Genomic DNA, 15,320 nt, shown 5'->3' with positions numbered 1-15,320 from the left:
GGTAACCTTGGGATCCCGAATTCGGCCACGAAAACCGAGCATAATCGAAAATAGCTCGGAGGCCATTGGTTGCAAATCGAATGGTTTTTGGGTATGTCCCTCTCTACAAGTCGTATCATCCACACAAACTTCATGCTCGGTACGAAATTTAGTACACAGTCATCCAGCGCGCGCGTACAGTAGTGTAATAAGCACGGAATGCTAGGTTAAGCCTTTGCACTCTTCTCCACCCCTCCTCCATTGCCGCCTCGATCTTTCTCGGCCGCGGCGGATGGGGCCGCCGGCGTGCTCTTGGCTTTCCGCCGCACCGGTTGGTATACGTCGTTGAAGTTCATGCTGACACCCAGGAACCTCAGATCTACATCGGACTGGTAAGCCAGGTCGCCAAGCAAGAGCTGCAGCTTGCTGCGGAACCGGTCGCCCAGGTGCTTGAGACGCTCCTGGAGGACGGGGAACTCGGAAGTCGGTCCGCCTGGGATCTCCTCCTCTTGGCTCCCGCCGCGGCGCCGCTGCGTGACGTTGGACGTCGAGATCAGATCGTTCTCTTGGCGTTGCATGAAGTCGGACACCGACCATGAGTAAAGACCGTCCACGCACTCGCGGTAGCTGAGCATCGTCCGCAGCAGCTCGCCCAGTTGGATCATGTACGAGTTTTCGTCTTCCGCCGACTCGGACCCAGCGAACCGTCGGCGGCGGGCGCCCAACAAACCCTTGTGTGTGATCGAGTTGAGGTATTTGGTATGCGCCTGGATCATATCATCAAGCGTGATATCATCTTGCCTCAACTTGGCCTGCAGTTCGGTCCACGACGCCTCGATGACTTCGAAAAGGATGTAGTACTGAAGCTGGCCCACAAAGTGTACCATCTCCGCCAATACACCCTGCGTGGTTTTCCAGGTTTGCTGGACAGTAGTGTGCTTTGTGATCAGAACACCGCGGGATCCCGTAGTGACTTTACGCCAAACAGCACCGAGGGCAAATTCCACCCTCTTAATCCGCCATAGAAAGTTGAAGACCTTGAGGTATTGCCTGTTGCCCCAGTCTGACACAATCACATCACAAGGAGCGTCAATCTTATACTCCAGTGTAAAGCAGTCCCAGCCAATGTCGCCGTGGCTCAGTTGCAGCATACGAGCGTCAAGCCGCCGTAGTACTTCGGGGTTGTCGTATTGCGCATTGGAGCCACGGATGGCATGTTCCAGTTGAGCTGTCAGCGTATGCCTATACTGTGCACCAGCAGGTCGGTCCAAGTTGGCAGCAAGCGACTCCATCAACAGCGCGATGAAATCGCCTTGCCCCAGTAGGATATACGACTTCAGCGCACCAATGTGCTCAAACACATGGAACTTAGATGTCATCAGATGCAACAGCCGGCGCATCGTGGTCTTATATGCGTCGTCAATCCAGGTCTCCAGCGTTGCCGTATCGCCATAACGCAGCTCCTTTGAAGACTCTTTGGAGTATGATTCCACCCATGCGGCGTCACCGCACGAGTGGTGGATGAAGTTGAGCGATTTGCCGATCAGAAAGATCTTCATCGCAAACTCTTCGGTAATGATAGAGGGTATCATTTCCTTCACGGAACGGTATTTGTCCTCCCAGACGTTCGAGGTGCCGGCCTTGTTCTTGGGCATTTCCTCCTCCGTATTCTCATAGACAAAGAATTCCCGGTAGGGGTCTGAGAGCTCTCCATCATATACCCAGTGCCGCAGAATATCGTAGAACGGGCGAGTCACCGGCGTCAGGAGGCGCTCAGCAAAAGCCCCTACAATGGGATCTCCGTGTGACGATGAAAAGGCATGGATTAAGGAGATAAGTTGGCCCCCTCTTTTCCGTTTCGATTCCTCGGCTATCACGCTCATGAGCCTGAGGCCCATGGTCGCTTCACGTGTCCACACTACGCACCTCTTCAAGGTCACGCCGGCCTTGCCTATGCCGTTTCGCGGCGCATTGTCGTCGATGCTGGCAAGGGCAGTTCGTATTTGGCCCTCCAGGGTTGCAACGAGCGTCAAGTATGCGCGGAGCTCATTACTAATGGCTGCGCGCAGACTCTGGTTCAAGAGACCCTTGTCTGGCGTCTTGACAAAGTCTTCGAGGGTGCGGTAGAGGAGGGATGGCTCTGCCAGGGTGTTGAGGATCGAAACCAGGGGTGTCGGCAAGCTGCGCGGTAGATTCAAGGTATAGTTCTTGCCAAAAGGCAGGGTTGCCGAGGATAGGCCCTGTAAAGTATACGGGAGGTCCCGTAGTAACGTAGGCTCCGAAGGATCAATCGCGGTATAATTGTCGGACAGCAGCTGTGATTTGATAAAGACGTCTCGAGTCTGGGGCCGCGACTGCTGCTCCCTTTGATCTCTCTGGAGCTGCTGTTCTCTAAGTATCTGTCTTTTCAAGTCGCCAATGCTAGATGCTGCGGCTCCGGAAGAGTCGGCCATCGACTCCGGGTCTGTGTCATCGGCCATTTGCTCCTCCCGGGGTGGTTGTTTCGGGGCCGGTACCACGTTTCGGAGGCCTGAGGGATGGAAATCATCTTCTATGTTGGGATGTTGTATTGCGTTTGTACCAAGCTTGCTCACTTCAGGTGTTATGTGCCTCTCTACTCTCTCGAGCTTCTGCCTCCGTTCCGCGCGCTCCTCGGCTATGTACTCCTCGTACGCTTCAGGGTCATCCTCTTGCGGATCGGGGGAATCGGCGAGCTGGTTTAGCAGGTAAAGGATCCCCCATTTCTGGTTCAGGACTGGCAGGGCCAAAAGCCTCGAATATAGGTTGGAAAATCGCAACGCCTGGCCGGGGTTGGTCTGGACCAGCTTCCGCTTGATAAGGTCTGATGCATGATTGATATCGGGCGCAAGGGCTGAAGACGGCTTCCTAGAATGAATAACATAATTAGTATCTTGAATGAAAAGCAGTTGAGCTTTTGAGGGAGATCTTCTTACTCGTCGAACGCCGCCTTGATCTGCTCAGCGTACCATTTCTGGCGGGCTTGCACCTCCTCATTCGTGAAGTTGGCACTGGGGCTGATGTGTTGGGCGATTAAGCGGTTGATGCTAACATTGATGCGCCGGTCCTTGTCTGAAGACGACACGGAGGCCATGGTCGCATCTTGCTAGGCTTCGGTTTGGTGAGGTGGCTCTGATCCAAAGCTGTCAATGATGCTCGCCTTCTGGAACCCAGCCGCTCTGGGTATCGACGTCCGAGTTCTACTGCTTTCTTGTTGACATTGGGCGCTTTATCGGCTTTATCGAAGCTTCCCCGGTCGCGATCGATGTACAAGCGCGTCAATTTGGCGGGGTTGTACTAGGGTATTCGCATAAGCGGCTAGAACCAAGACTGGTTATGACCTTATCAGAGTAGACTTTGGGAACGGGGCGTTCATATGCATCAATTGCATCTTTGACTGCGAAATCCAAACCAACATATGAAATCAGTCTCATGGCTGATTTGATATTTCAACTAATCAAAATAACTTCATAGCTAATGCATGTGACAGCCTAAATAACGTAAATATCCCATGTTGTACGTTGTTGGAGTAGGCTTTAACTACACTTTGATGATCAGTCTGCCCTTATTATTCCGTGTAAGTCACTGTGTAGGCTTCATCTAGGCATACTGTTCTTCGCATATTCTGTCTGGCCAGTACGTTCCATCTCTGAAGATTCATTATTGTCCTCGTTCGTAAGTTAACAAAGCATATCTACATAGTGATGGTTGGGGGCTCTTAGACGCCCGGTAACGAAACAAAGCAGCGGCCTGGTGCATTGTATTCAACGGGGTTATGGGTCGACATCATCCCGGATAGAGTGAGTACTTAGACAAACAATGACAACCCAAAGCTCTGGTTCCGATACCTAACTTACATGGACTATCAATGCTCCCATAGTCAAAGACCAATTTGAAGCTTGGCATGCAAGTATCCTTGGATTATGGATGGCTGCATGAGCTGCATCAGAGCTTCAGAAGTAGTGGATTGGGTATGTGTAGACGGAGATACACTCTCGGAGAAGCCTAGAGGCCTATTTAATTCCATGCGGTATTTGATTTGGGCAGTTGGTTTCGTGGAATGAAGTGTTAAACTTTCAATGTTATGTTTGATTGTGCAACTGGATGCTGTTAGACCGATTGAACGTTAGGTATCGCAGTATGGTTGGTATAAGTCCTTTCAATGCGCCCAGCCAGAGTCCCCTCCGCTATGTAGCCCCAAATTGTGTGGGATGCAACAACGGGGGGTTTCCCACTGCTGCCAGCTACTGCACCAAAAGTTACGGACAACGTCAGACCATCTTCCACCACCAAAATCGCATCAGCGTTTTGCCAAAGACATCGAAGCCCAACGCTCGACACGGGATTTTCATCAGTATCATATCGGAAATGTGATCGCATCCCACCTAGGCACATGGTGAATGGGTTTTTAAGGCATTTTTCGGCGTTGGCCTGCGCTCGCTGCACGCGACTGCGCAGTTACTCTTCATTTCCCACCTACCGACTGCGCATTCGCGATCGCGAGATTACCTAAGCTCGACCAACCACCACCCCATTCATATCACCATCAACCTCGACCTCACAGTCGCCCAAGATGCCCGACATAGACCCCGCGGCGCTGAGCCGCCCTTCGGTGCTTCTCACCACGCCGATTATGAAGTCGATAACCGTCCAAACCCCCTCGGCGCAAAAGGTCACCAAGACCTCCCAGATTATCCCTGCTCGCATCGACTTAGAACCGCTTTATACCGCGCTCAAGGCTGCCATTGGCCCCGAACAATGGACGATATACAAAGATTCGACCACCCAATTCATTCTGGGTAGGTGGCTATTGCTTTCGCCTTTCTCTTAGTGACTTTGTCAGGCTTACACGCACTCTCTAGGTCGATTAAACCAGGCCGAGTACTCGGAACGAATCGATCCCTTTCTGATATCACCCAATGGCGAGAAAGAACATCTGCACAACCAGCTTCTTGCTGCCATATATGGAAATCTTACCAGAGAGATGCCTGATCAGGGACTGGCGCCATGGGTTTCTGCAAACGATAAGCCAACCACGGGGGTTGGCGCAAAGCCCGTCACTGGCGATGCCGCCGAGAGGAGATTAAAGGGAGAGGTCATGCAGTTGCCGAGTCGTGATCGCAGGCGCATCAAGGACCTGGTACATAATGATGTTAGTGCTACTGTATTGCCTGCCACTACCACGTGCATCTTGACTAACTTTCGATGTAGTTCGACCCCTACGAGTCGATGACCCAAATGTTTTCCGACCACCACCGAGGGAAGGCCGTCAAGGCTTCCGAACCTCCAGCCAGTGCGGCTGGTGGCATCAACAAGACAATGAGTAAGTTGGTCGGATTTGTCGCCAAGGCATGCGCCCTGACTAAACATCATTTTCAGACTATGATCTAGAAATTCGAAAACGATACGCACAGCCACTAGCCGTTGAGTCAGGCGAGTTCCCAGATGTCACAAGCATCGAATCCAAAATGCTTCCATTCTGCTTCCAAGCTGGTCTCACTCTCGGCCATGCCCCAGATGCGGCGCACTATGTCACGCATGCAACAGAATTCTTCATCAAAGAGTTGTTGGCATCAGTGTTAGCCAAGACACGGAGTAATGGGCCCGGCGAATCAAGCAGCGCAGGCTTCGGCTCGGGGCCCGGCTGGGTACAAACGCACAAATACAAGCGGCAGTTACGGCGAGAAGAAGACGCCCTCATGCGCGGCGAATTATCGAGAGACAAGGCCGGTCTTTTGCCCGTGGAAGCCAAAGCGGCTAGCGATCGGGCGCCCCTGGGTATGGCCGACTTGCGCCTTGCTCTGGAGATTGGCGACTGTGGCATGGGCTCGTTCCCGGTCGCTACCGCATCTGTCCTTTACGGATACCGTGAAGGTGAACTCGAGCACTGGAACGACTACTCCTGGATCGACGATCGAAAGCCGCTAGAAGATATGGACGTCGATATGGGCGGCGTCACCACCACGAACCCCACCAGTCATGCGCTCACCAACGGCGTTGTACATCCTGAGCCCATGGAAGTCGATGAGCAATACGGATGGGAAGGCACAGAGTCCATGGACTTGATGTCTTTGGACAACGTGTTGGATTCCTGCTTGGCAGTTGCCTCATAGCGAGGGTACACCAATCCTGGAGATAAGGCACCTGTGTCATATACCCTTGGGGCTCCACAGTCCTATCTCTCAAGATGGTATCTCTCACCAACACCCTCCTCGACTACATTATTTATTAGCGATCTAGATCGACAGCATCTAGATAGACCTCGGCACGCGGCCACGGCCACGACTCCCAGGGCAATTGCGCAACCCGCGGGAGGGCAGGCCAATCTATGTGCCCGCTGCCACTCAGTATTTCATGGTTACGGCGTACAAGGCGTTTAATACTCATGGACCGGCGGACAGAACAGGTCCAAGTTGTTACGTGTATACATACTCTGCATTGGCATTGGCATTAACATGGCGTATGTATGTAGTCTACTCTGGTTTCTCTTTTTCCCTTTTTTTTCTTTCGGGGCTACTACCTCCAAATATGACAAGGGTTTTCATAACATTTGGCGAAGTAGGCTGGCAGTGAAAGGGGGACAAAAAAGAGAGGGAGGCTGCGGAGACGACGACATGGACGTTTGGTTTTTGACGTCGCTAGAGGCGCGGGAGTCAGCGATGGTTGATGGCTCCGAAGACAAGATGTATTTAAACCAAGCGATACCCAAAAATTATTTCGAACATGCATACTGTACATATCAGACTGATGATGCGTCTATACAAGACCCTGTGCTGTTCCGTGACATGCTGTAGATTGTACCAATGGCCGGCTACGCTGTCCACTGTTGACATGGGGTGTTTTCTCTATGGCATAGGAAATGCATCCACCCCTCCTATGCTTCTGAGCCTAGATACCCGTCACAACTTGCCCTTGCAAGCGTTATCAAGCGAGGGGTAGGGCAGCCGAGCATTGTAGTTGATCAGTGCAGAGCCTCAAACCCCTGTACCGCATCGGACAACTCCACGATGAAAGAACGCCAGTTGCCATTTTCAAGAAGCAATCAAGTCTCTGGTTGGCTGGAGCGGGAAAGCCTGGCGTTGATGGCCCAAGCTCCCCCTGTCTGGCCGGTTTAGGTAGTGGAATCAATTAAAATGACGCGGGGGGCCGGCTTTTAGTGGGAAAAAACGACGCGACAAGAGAAATCGCGACTTACACGGGTGGCCGCGCCCCATTAACGCGTCTTTGGTCGGTACTTACACCACTTTAGCCCACCGTTCACCCTCTCCCTCGCTCAATTCTTCTACCTGCATACATGTACACTCCATACTCATGATAGACCCATAAGCATTTTGATAGCTTTCGGTTTTTATTTTCAGTCTATTTTGAACAATACTTTGCTATTCATTTCATGTTTTTGAGGCAAGTCGTTTTGTGTTGCATAATACCCCCAATATCTTAAGAAGCCCGCCCACCATGGCTTCGATACGCTCGCCCTCGCCAGCGGGCGACGCAGCATCGACTTCGGGCTCGCCCGCGCTGAGCCCCAGATCTAAACTTCAGAAGGAGCTGGCAGCTCTGGATGAGAGCTCAGACGAAGAAACCACAGGCCCAATCGACACGAAAGCACTATTCAAGAAGCTCGACGAGGCCAAATTACAGAAAGCCGAGAAGCTGGCGCAGCCAACAACGGTCGCCGATGCCGCCGAGCAAGAGAAAGACGACGAAGATGAAGACGAAGACGAGAATGAGGAAGAGGAGGAAGAAATACGGCCAAGAGGACGTATCGCAGCTCGCATGCTAGCAGGGGCTACAAAAAAGGCGACATCGCCATCCAAATCACCGTCAAAGATGACACAGAGCAGACAGAGCACTTCTCGGCCACCGTCAGATCAAGAGGCTGCCGATGAAGAGGATGATGACGAGGTCTCGGTCTTGCCGCGCAGACGTCGCGTGGCTCGGCCGCAGAGAAGCCCAACCCCAGAAAACGCGTCAAATACGAACAGATCAGCATCACCCGGTCTTTTCGTGTCGCCCTCTCCCTCTCCCCTGAAGAAGGGCAACGCCACAGCAGCTGGCTCGGACACGGATGACGATCTGCCGGCCGACCTCACCAAGAGCTCCCGCTTCCAAGCCCTTGTGGCCCGCAAGCGCCAAGAGCGTCTGCAAAAGGAAGCCGAAGAGCAGAAGAAGCGCGATGAACGCGCCAAGCGCATGGCAGAGCAGATGCCGGCTGGTGCCGAAGACACCGAGGAGGACGATGTCTCCGATATCACAGATGACGAGGGTGGCCAAAAGCTCACACAACAATCATCCGCGAGACGACCTGCTCGAAAAGCTAGCAAAAAGGCCATCGAGGAGATGAACCGCGAAACGCAGCGCATGGCCCGCAGTATGCAACTGGCTCATGAAGCAAAGACAAAGAAGAAGATCACCAAGAACTCCCTTTTCGAAAGATTCAACTTCCGGCCTGCTGGTACTGAAGAGCCCGCTCCCGCGGCTAACTTGCCGCCGCCCAGCTCAAGTCGACCAACTACACCTATTTCTGGCGCACAGACTGATGCTGAGGCGGGTGAGGCTGCCACACCACCGAGCTCGCCGCCTAGTGCCGTGAAAAGAGTAATGGGCGCGCCTGCGCCAGTTGCAGCCTCGGCGGAGGGAGTCTTAGCTGATGCCCAAACCGACAAAGACGTGCAGCTTCCCAATCTTGATGAGGTCGTCTCCGAGACCAAGACTCTTGACAAGGGCAAAGCTGTGGCTACTGCCGCAGATTTGAATTCGTCGCCGAAGAAGAAATCCGCAGCCCCTAAACGTCAATTCCGAGTCAAATTCCCGCAGGCTCCCGTTCAGGTCAACAAGGTCGCCATTGATTCGGACTCTGAGCCCGAGCTGCAAATTCTCAACCCAAAGCAGAGTAAAATCGATGCTATCTTCGCTCGCGTGCCTGCTAAAAAGACTGAAGGGTCTCGATCCCTGCACGCCCTCCACCAGCTTGCGCATATTCACTCGTCACCGCCGCCCAATGCCCGTAGAGGAAAGCGCGTCAAGGCCGGTATGAATGCCGTCGAGATGCAGGCTCAACTGTACGAGCGCGCTCGTGCCCAGGCCAAGCTTGAGCGAGAGCGCAGGCTTGAAGCTCTGAAGGCCAAGGGCATCGTGGTCCAGACGGAGGAGGAACGCGAGCGAGAGCGTGAACAGGTTGAAGACATTGTGGCACGAGCGAGACAAGAAGCCGAAGAGATTATGGAAAGGGAACGCGAAGATGCGAAGCAAGCTCGCAAGGAAAGGCGCGAAAACGGTGAGGGTGATGATGCTGTTGATTGGGATGACAGCGACGATGATAGCTTTGAAGGAAGCGACCTCGGTGAGCCTGTCGAAGAGGGCGAGATCGAATTCTCCGGATCCGAGGATGAAGAGGATGAGGAGGCCGAGAAAGCTGGAAACCCCTTCTTTGACGAGGATGCGGCCGAAGATGATGATGGCGAGTCGGAGCCCGAGGACGCAGTGACGCCCAAGGCTAAGGGCACACGGAAGCAAGTCTCTGATGACGAGGATGGCGACGGCTCGCCCTCGCAACCCAGAGCCCGCCGTGCCAGGAATAATGTTCGCGTTCTCTCAGATGACGAGGAAGAGGAAGAGAAGCAGGTGGAGGCTAAGACGCCTAAGACCAAGACCAGAACGTTCGATTCTCCCTCGGGCCACCACTCCAGCTCCCCCAAGATCCCTACCTCCGTCCTCAGATCTGCCACCAAAACATTCATCCCCGGTCTTCCTGTACCGCTGGCCGGCCCTGCCGGTCTCGGCCTCACTCAGATATTTGCCGGCACAATGGATGACAGTCAAGCTAGTCAAGCTGGACAACTCGGCACTAGCTCGCCGGAATTCATGCCATCCACGGCCAACTTCCCTGATTCACAATTCTCCCTTACCGCCGAAGTGCAAGTCCCTTCGCTCGATCAGGACGAATTGGTATTTGACAGCCAGAACGAAACGCAGAAGCGAGAAACGCAGGGTGTACAGTTACACTTCTCGCAAAGCCAAGCACACGGCTTTGACAGCTTGCTGCAGATGGACGCCACGCAAATGTCTGACTTGCAGCCGACACAAGATAATGGCTTCGCCGAAAACTCTCCGCTCAAATCGCGCTTCATCGAGGTGCCTGCTGGCACAGTCGATACAGTCGTGATGAACGGTACACCAGTGAAACCCCGGCAGGCGGCCGTCGAACAAATCGATTCGCCGCTTGTAATCCGTAAGAAGGGCAAGCTGCGAAGACGTGGTGACGCGGCAGCTTCGGAAGATGCCAGTGTGCCTGCGACAGAGGCTTCAGGGAGCCCCTTAGTTAACATGGAGCTACCTGTGACCGCACCCAACCCGGAAGCGGCAACACAAGGCGAAGAGGCTGCATCTGCCTTCAAGCTCATGGCCAAAGCAGCTCGCCGAAAACAGCGCCTCCAAGCTAAGTTCGCTGCGAAGAAGAGTAAGGCCAGAGAGATGGTGGAGGAGCAAGCCGACGAGTCCGAGGATGAATACGCTGGGCTTGGTGGCGCCGATGGCGAGGACGAGAGTGACGAGGAAGCCGAACAGGAATTGCGCAAGCAAATGATTGACGATGCCGAGGGTAACGATCTCAACGAGCACAAACTGGCCGCTCTGTTTAAGTAAGTTATTTGACCAGGGCCATCCGGCCTAAACATGTCAAGAATGACGCAGCTAACCTGTTATTTTCTAGTGAACGCGAGCGGCAAGAAGAAGCGGTGCAAGTTGACAAGCTATTCCACGACATCACTACGGGTATGCTTCGAAAACGCCGGCGTCATGGTGGAGGTGACAACGGCGCCTTCGATCTCTCGGACAGTGATGATGGCGGCGAGGCCCGCAAGCGAATGAAGCGACGCCAGTTCCAAAAGATGCAAAAAGCGCTGTTTGCGGATGAGCGTATTGGCAAGATTGCCGAGAATCCGCGAAACGCCGCCTTCCTCAAGAGTATTGAAGACAGGTGCAGTGACGATGAGTTGGACTTCGATCCTAATGCTGCCGACGAGCAAGACGAGGAGGATTCCCAGAGCCAAAGCCAGGGGCAACAGGAGGACGCTCAGGAGGAAAGAATCCCCGATAGCCAGCCGGCTACGTCTGAGCATAATCAGGCCCAGGCTCCGAACCAAAACCTAGGCCGCAAACGCAACCGACTGGAGCCTGACCACACTGCTCGTTTACCTCCTGCTCTGCGGAAGGCGCGTGCTGCCAACACCACTCGCGTTCCGACCTCCCTCACTGACGTCAAACGATCCCTCTCCAGCTTGCTGGACGACGCTCATGCCATCATCCCAGCCACCGATCCTCTTGAGGGCGAGGGTTCCGATGATGAAGCCGCCGCTGATGAGTCTAGTTCAAGCAACAAGGAGAATGGCCGGCCTTCGCGCACAGCGGTCGTGGACCGCATCTCGCTGAAGCGCGCCGGGTCTTCAGGCCTAAGCACATCCCGTCAAGCCTTTGCGGCGCCCTCCAACTCAGGGGGGTCAGGCACGTTCAAGGTGCCGGCTCTTCTGCGCAAGGCCACTACCAACAACTCGCTCATTTCCCAGTCATCTAATCTGTCGAATACCGGTACCACCACTGCCGGTGGCGTCGGCTCCTCGATGATAGGAGGAGCCGGCGGGGCCGGGGGCGAAGATGGAAAGCTCAAGAAGAACGCCGGGAAGCGCAGCGGAATCAACTTCTTCGCCCGTGAGAATGAGCGGCGGGAGAAGCTGCGCGAGAGCGAGTTGCGCCGCGAGAAGAAGAAGTGGAAGGGTGTTGGCGACCGGAGCAAGGCTGTCAGTGGCTTGTTTGGGAGTGGCAGTTTCGAGTAAGATGGATGCGCCTCCGGTGTATCAGGGGGACAGCAGTTTGGGAGAAGACATGTAACGAGTGATTTGATGTCTGATGGGAACTTTTGGCAGGAGTTTGGTTTGAAGATGTGTTTTTGACTGGTAACCTGGCTTCCGGCATGGCGTTTGGTATAAGAGACAAATTCTCGTAGAGTTCTCTCACGGCGTCCTGCACGTTTTGCTTATAGTTCGGGTTACAAACCCGCGAATACATAGAAGAGAATGATTGCATATACACGATCTTCATGACACGTACTGGCAGGTCTTTGATGGTCTATTAAGCTCGTAGACTGACAAGCAGTTCATGGAGGTGAAGTGAAGTGGGGCGAGCAGGCAGTCAAGTTGGTGGGTGGCTTGACGCCTAGTTTGAACCCAAAGAACGGAAAGCGGGCCACTTGATTCAGCAAGGTACCGATCTCTGAACTCATTGATATGAGGTCAAACGGATATGTTATTCGTTCGTAACATCACATTCTCAGGCAGTTTTCATCGTATAGATATAGAGGGGACATTTTTCCTTACATGCCAGTACTCAGTAAAGCTGCACCCATCGAGGCCTCAAGCTTTTAATTGCATACAAGCTTAGGTTGACTGGAGTATCCACCTAAATCTCCTACCACACTGGAATGCGTGGGGGAGGAACCGTATATCTATCTCATCATTTGCACATATCACGCCCTCTTTCTTCCTCAACGTATCGGGTCTGATACCGAGTTCAACTTCATTTGATATCAATGGCCCGTGACTATGATTAACGGAATTCTGACGGCTGACCCTGCGCTCTAAATGGCAACGAAGCTGGTCATATGCTAACGTCGCGTCGGAGCTAGCTCCATTACTCCTGAACATGGTGAAAGAGAGCTAGATGGAATGAAATGGCGCCTCCTCCACCCTTGGTACGTTTCCTGTACACCATATGTCGTGTGGTGTCGATAGACAAATAACGAACCATTGCTGATTTTTCGTGTCAGACACCAACGCCCCATAGATTCCTCGTCCCCAAGAGGACGGGGACCCAACAGAGCGGCACGCCCAAGCCCCTCGCCAGCGGCTCGCAGCAGTTCCATGCGACGCCGCGCTTCTCGATCCACTCGACGCCGCGCGGTGTAGCTTCGTCTTCCACCACGCCGGCGCCGCCCCCGTCTACGTTTGCCCAGAGGCAGCGTAACAGTAACAACAGATATGCCAGCGATAACATCCATGACATCATTGACAGCTCGCCGCCCAGGGCCTTGTACAGTGGGCCGGGCCGCGACCTGCACGACTCTATCGAAGTCGACTCGGAACCGCCGTCTTCGAATTCACTGCTAGTTCCGAGCAGTCAGCATCATAACGCGACTGCTGCTGATGGTGATGTTGATGGTGATGCTGCTATTACTTATGATTATGAAGATGAATTCATCGAGGAAGCCCCGGATAATGGCCCGACGCCCAAGAGGCGTCGCTTGTCTGTCTCTTCTGATGTCGATATGGAACCGATCGTTCCTGCTTCTTCCCAAGCTGATCTGGCAGCATCGTCTCGAGGTGCATCGGAAGAAGGCTCTTTCCGAATTTCAGAAGAAGATGCAGAAGACGAAGAAATGCCCAGCCATGATGACGAGCCGTTCAACTCACCACCACACAACAGAAGAACCAATACATCCGCTCAGCAACAGCCCAAGTTCCAGCCAGTGCCCCGATTCAAGCCCCCGGAGGCACCGGAACCCGGCCACCGCGAGCCCCTTCCCGACGCGTTCTCGCCCCGCAGAAAAGGGGCCAAGTACGTCCCCGGCGGCCTCGCTTCAGAACTGCGGGACTGGCTGATGAACATCGAGACCGTGACCGGATCTAAGCGGGAGGGCGACTGGGCGGCCCGGCTGCGCGTGGAAGAGGTACGGACCGCCTCCAACATGATGCTCGTCCGCGGCTCTCAGCAACTAAACGCCGACGACAACGATAACGGCGGCGGCGGTAACAATCTGTTCATTTCCAAGAACGGCGACGTGAGCTCCCGCGTGATCCTGGCAGGCGAAGGGCGACTACAAGGTCTGGCTAGGAAGAGCGAAGTCGCCGTGGGCTGTGTGGTCGGGATCGCGCGGCCTGTCTGGGAAGTGGACCTTGGCACTGAGGGCCAGTGGGTTGTTGCTTGCGATTGGGTGGTTCTCTCGAAACCTTCATGAGTACGGATTACTCAAAGGTATGATACATACCTAACAGTGGTCGCATCCTGCATCATCTAGAACGATACTACTACACTGAGTCCAGACCGCCTGGTGGGTACCAGTGGCTGACTTCTTTGTTCGACGACAGATTCATCTAGAGTCTTTACCATGCCATTGTTGCACAAGCTGAGATGGCATTTTCTCATTGTAAAGTCGTGTTTGGGACAATGCAGCAAGCCCCCAACTGAACAATACCTGAAGGAACCAAAACAAAATGCCACCAAAATACTCATATATCTAAGGTCGCGGCACTAGGACACATTCACCCCATGCCTGTCCCAAACATTTGCACCAGCTTACAGGCGTGATATCTGAGACTCACGTCCACCATTACCCGCCATAATGGCCACCAATACGGAACAGCCCTTCCACGCCGACATCATGGCAATATACGACGAGTGTCAGGGCATCCTCAACAGCAGCACGGGTCTTGCCCGCTCCGGCTACCACGACGCCCTGGAGCTGGCCGACGCCGCCGTCGATCTGGCCGAGGCTGCACGGCTCGGCGATGGGACGCTGCGGCGATGCCGGGAGCTCCAGGCGCATTGTCTGAGTCTTTTGCAGAAGCAGTACCGCGTGTCCGAACAGCATGAGCGGGATCGTTATAACAACAAGTCTGCCTCTACGGAACAATCATCGCCGACTCCTCGGCCCGCTCCTTTAGCTGCCTCTATCGTCGATGCTGTTGCCGCTCTCTCTATGGAGGACGAGAGGTCAAGCGTCGTTGGGCGATCTTCCAGGAGGAAACGGTCGATTACTTGGTTTGACCAAGTTACCGTGGCTGAAACGCGGTCCCAGATGGGGATGTAGGGGCACTGAGCTTTGTGAGATCTGTGTAGCCCTCGTTCGGAGATTTATAGGTTTCCGGTGCATTCTGACGTATACTCGAGTTAGCAAGGAGTACATAAGCCTGGTGCGAGAGATTATGATAGTGTGGTAATTGTACATACCTGACAGCTTACACTGCGTATATTTGTGTGTGCGTGTTATATCTATATAGAATAATCGATCATACTGGTTTCGGACTCCGACGATGCCCTTGGGTGAGCGATTGCGGGATATATATCCATGATCGACTCATTTGTACTGAGCATCAAACCCACGCGTACGTACCGTATGCGTGGAGTCGAAGAACCCCGATCTTCATTCGGGTGTGGACGGATCATACATGATTAACGAGCCTCTAACCGACCTGACCACATTGATCTCCAAACTCAAGGGGCCACGCAACCGGATTTTGATTCCTGGCTTCTACGAGGGCATTCTGCCGCTG

At 53.8% G+C, this 15,320-nt stretch overlaps 5 protein-coding genes across 5 annotated transcripts; 3 read left to right on the top strand and 2 right to left on the bottom strand.

Moving 5' to 3' along the window:
- Positions 1–206: 206 nt before the first annotated feature.
- On the bottom strand, positions 207–3,091 carry PG985_010857 (splicing factor 3B subunit 6-like protein; the record flags this gene model as incomplete). Its single annotated transcript, XM_066830624.1, has 2 exons — positions 207–2,865; positions 2,934–3,091. 2 exons carry the CDS (start codon positions 3,089–3,091, stop codon positions 207–209), a joined length of 2,817 nt encoding a protein of 938 aa, XP_066681306.1.
- A 1,479-nt stretch (positions 3,092–4,570) lies between these two features.
- Positions 4,571–6,110, top strand: PG985_010856 (uncharacterized protein; the record flags this gene model as incomplete). The annotated part of the gene is made up of 4 exons (XM_066830623.1): positions 4,571–4,796; positions 4,860–5,149; positions 5,209–5,320; positions 5,377–6,110. 4 exons carry the CDS (start codon positions 4,571–4,573, stop codon positions 6,108–6,110), a joined length of 1,362 nt encoding a protein of 453 aa, XP_066681305.1.
- A 1,342-nt stretch (positions 6,111–7,452) lies between these two features.
- On the top strand, positions 7,453–11,828 carry PG985_010855 (MRC1-like domain-containing protein; the record flags this gene model as incomplete). The annotated part of the gene is made up of 2 exons (XM_066830622.1): positions 7,453–10,637; positions 10,709–11,828. 2 exons carry the CDS (start codon positions 7,453–7,455, stop codon positions 11,826–11,828), a joined length of 4,305 nt encoding a protein of 1,434 aa, XP_066681304.1.
- An 893-nt stretch (positions 11,829–12,721) lies between these two features.
- PG985_010854 (uncharacterized protein) lies at positions 12,722–14,005 on the top strand (the record flags this gene model as incomplete). Its single annotated transcript, XM_066830621.1, has 2 exons — positions 12,722–12,742; positions 12,818–14,005. 2 exons carry the CDS (start codon positions 12,722–12,724, stop codon positions 14,003–14,005), a joined length of 1,209 nt encoding a protein of 402 aa, XP_066681303.1.
- A 372-nt stretch (positions 14,006–14,377) lies between these two features.
- PG985_010853 (uncharacterized protein) lies at positions 14,378–14,593 on the bottom strand (the record flags this gene model as incomplete). Its single annotated transcript, XM_066830620.1, has 1 exon — positions 14,378–14,593. The coding sequence occupies one exon, from the start codon at positions 14,591–14,593 to the stop codon at positions 14,378–14,380; it is 216 nt and encodes a 71-aa protein (XP_066681302.1).
- Positions 14,594–15,320: the final 727 nt, after the last annotated feature.

The sequence above is a fragment of the Apiospora marii genome (genome assembly GCF_038362585.1).
Source record: "Apiospora marii strain CBS 49790 chromosome Unknown utg000007l_segment0_segment0, whole genome shotgun sequence".
NCBI classification, from domain to species: Eukaryota; Fungi; Ascomycota; class Sordariomycetes; order Amphisphaeriales; family Apiosporaceae; genus Apiospora; species Apiospora marii.
Note: the sequence above shows the minus strand (reverse complement) of the source record. Positions and strands in the feature narration are given on the sequence as shown.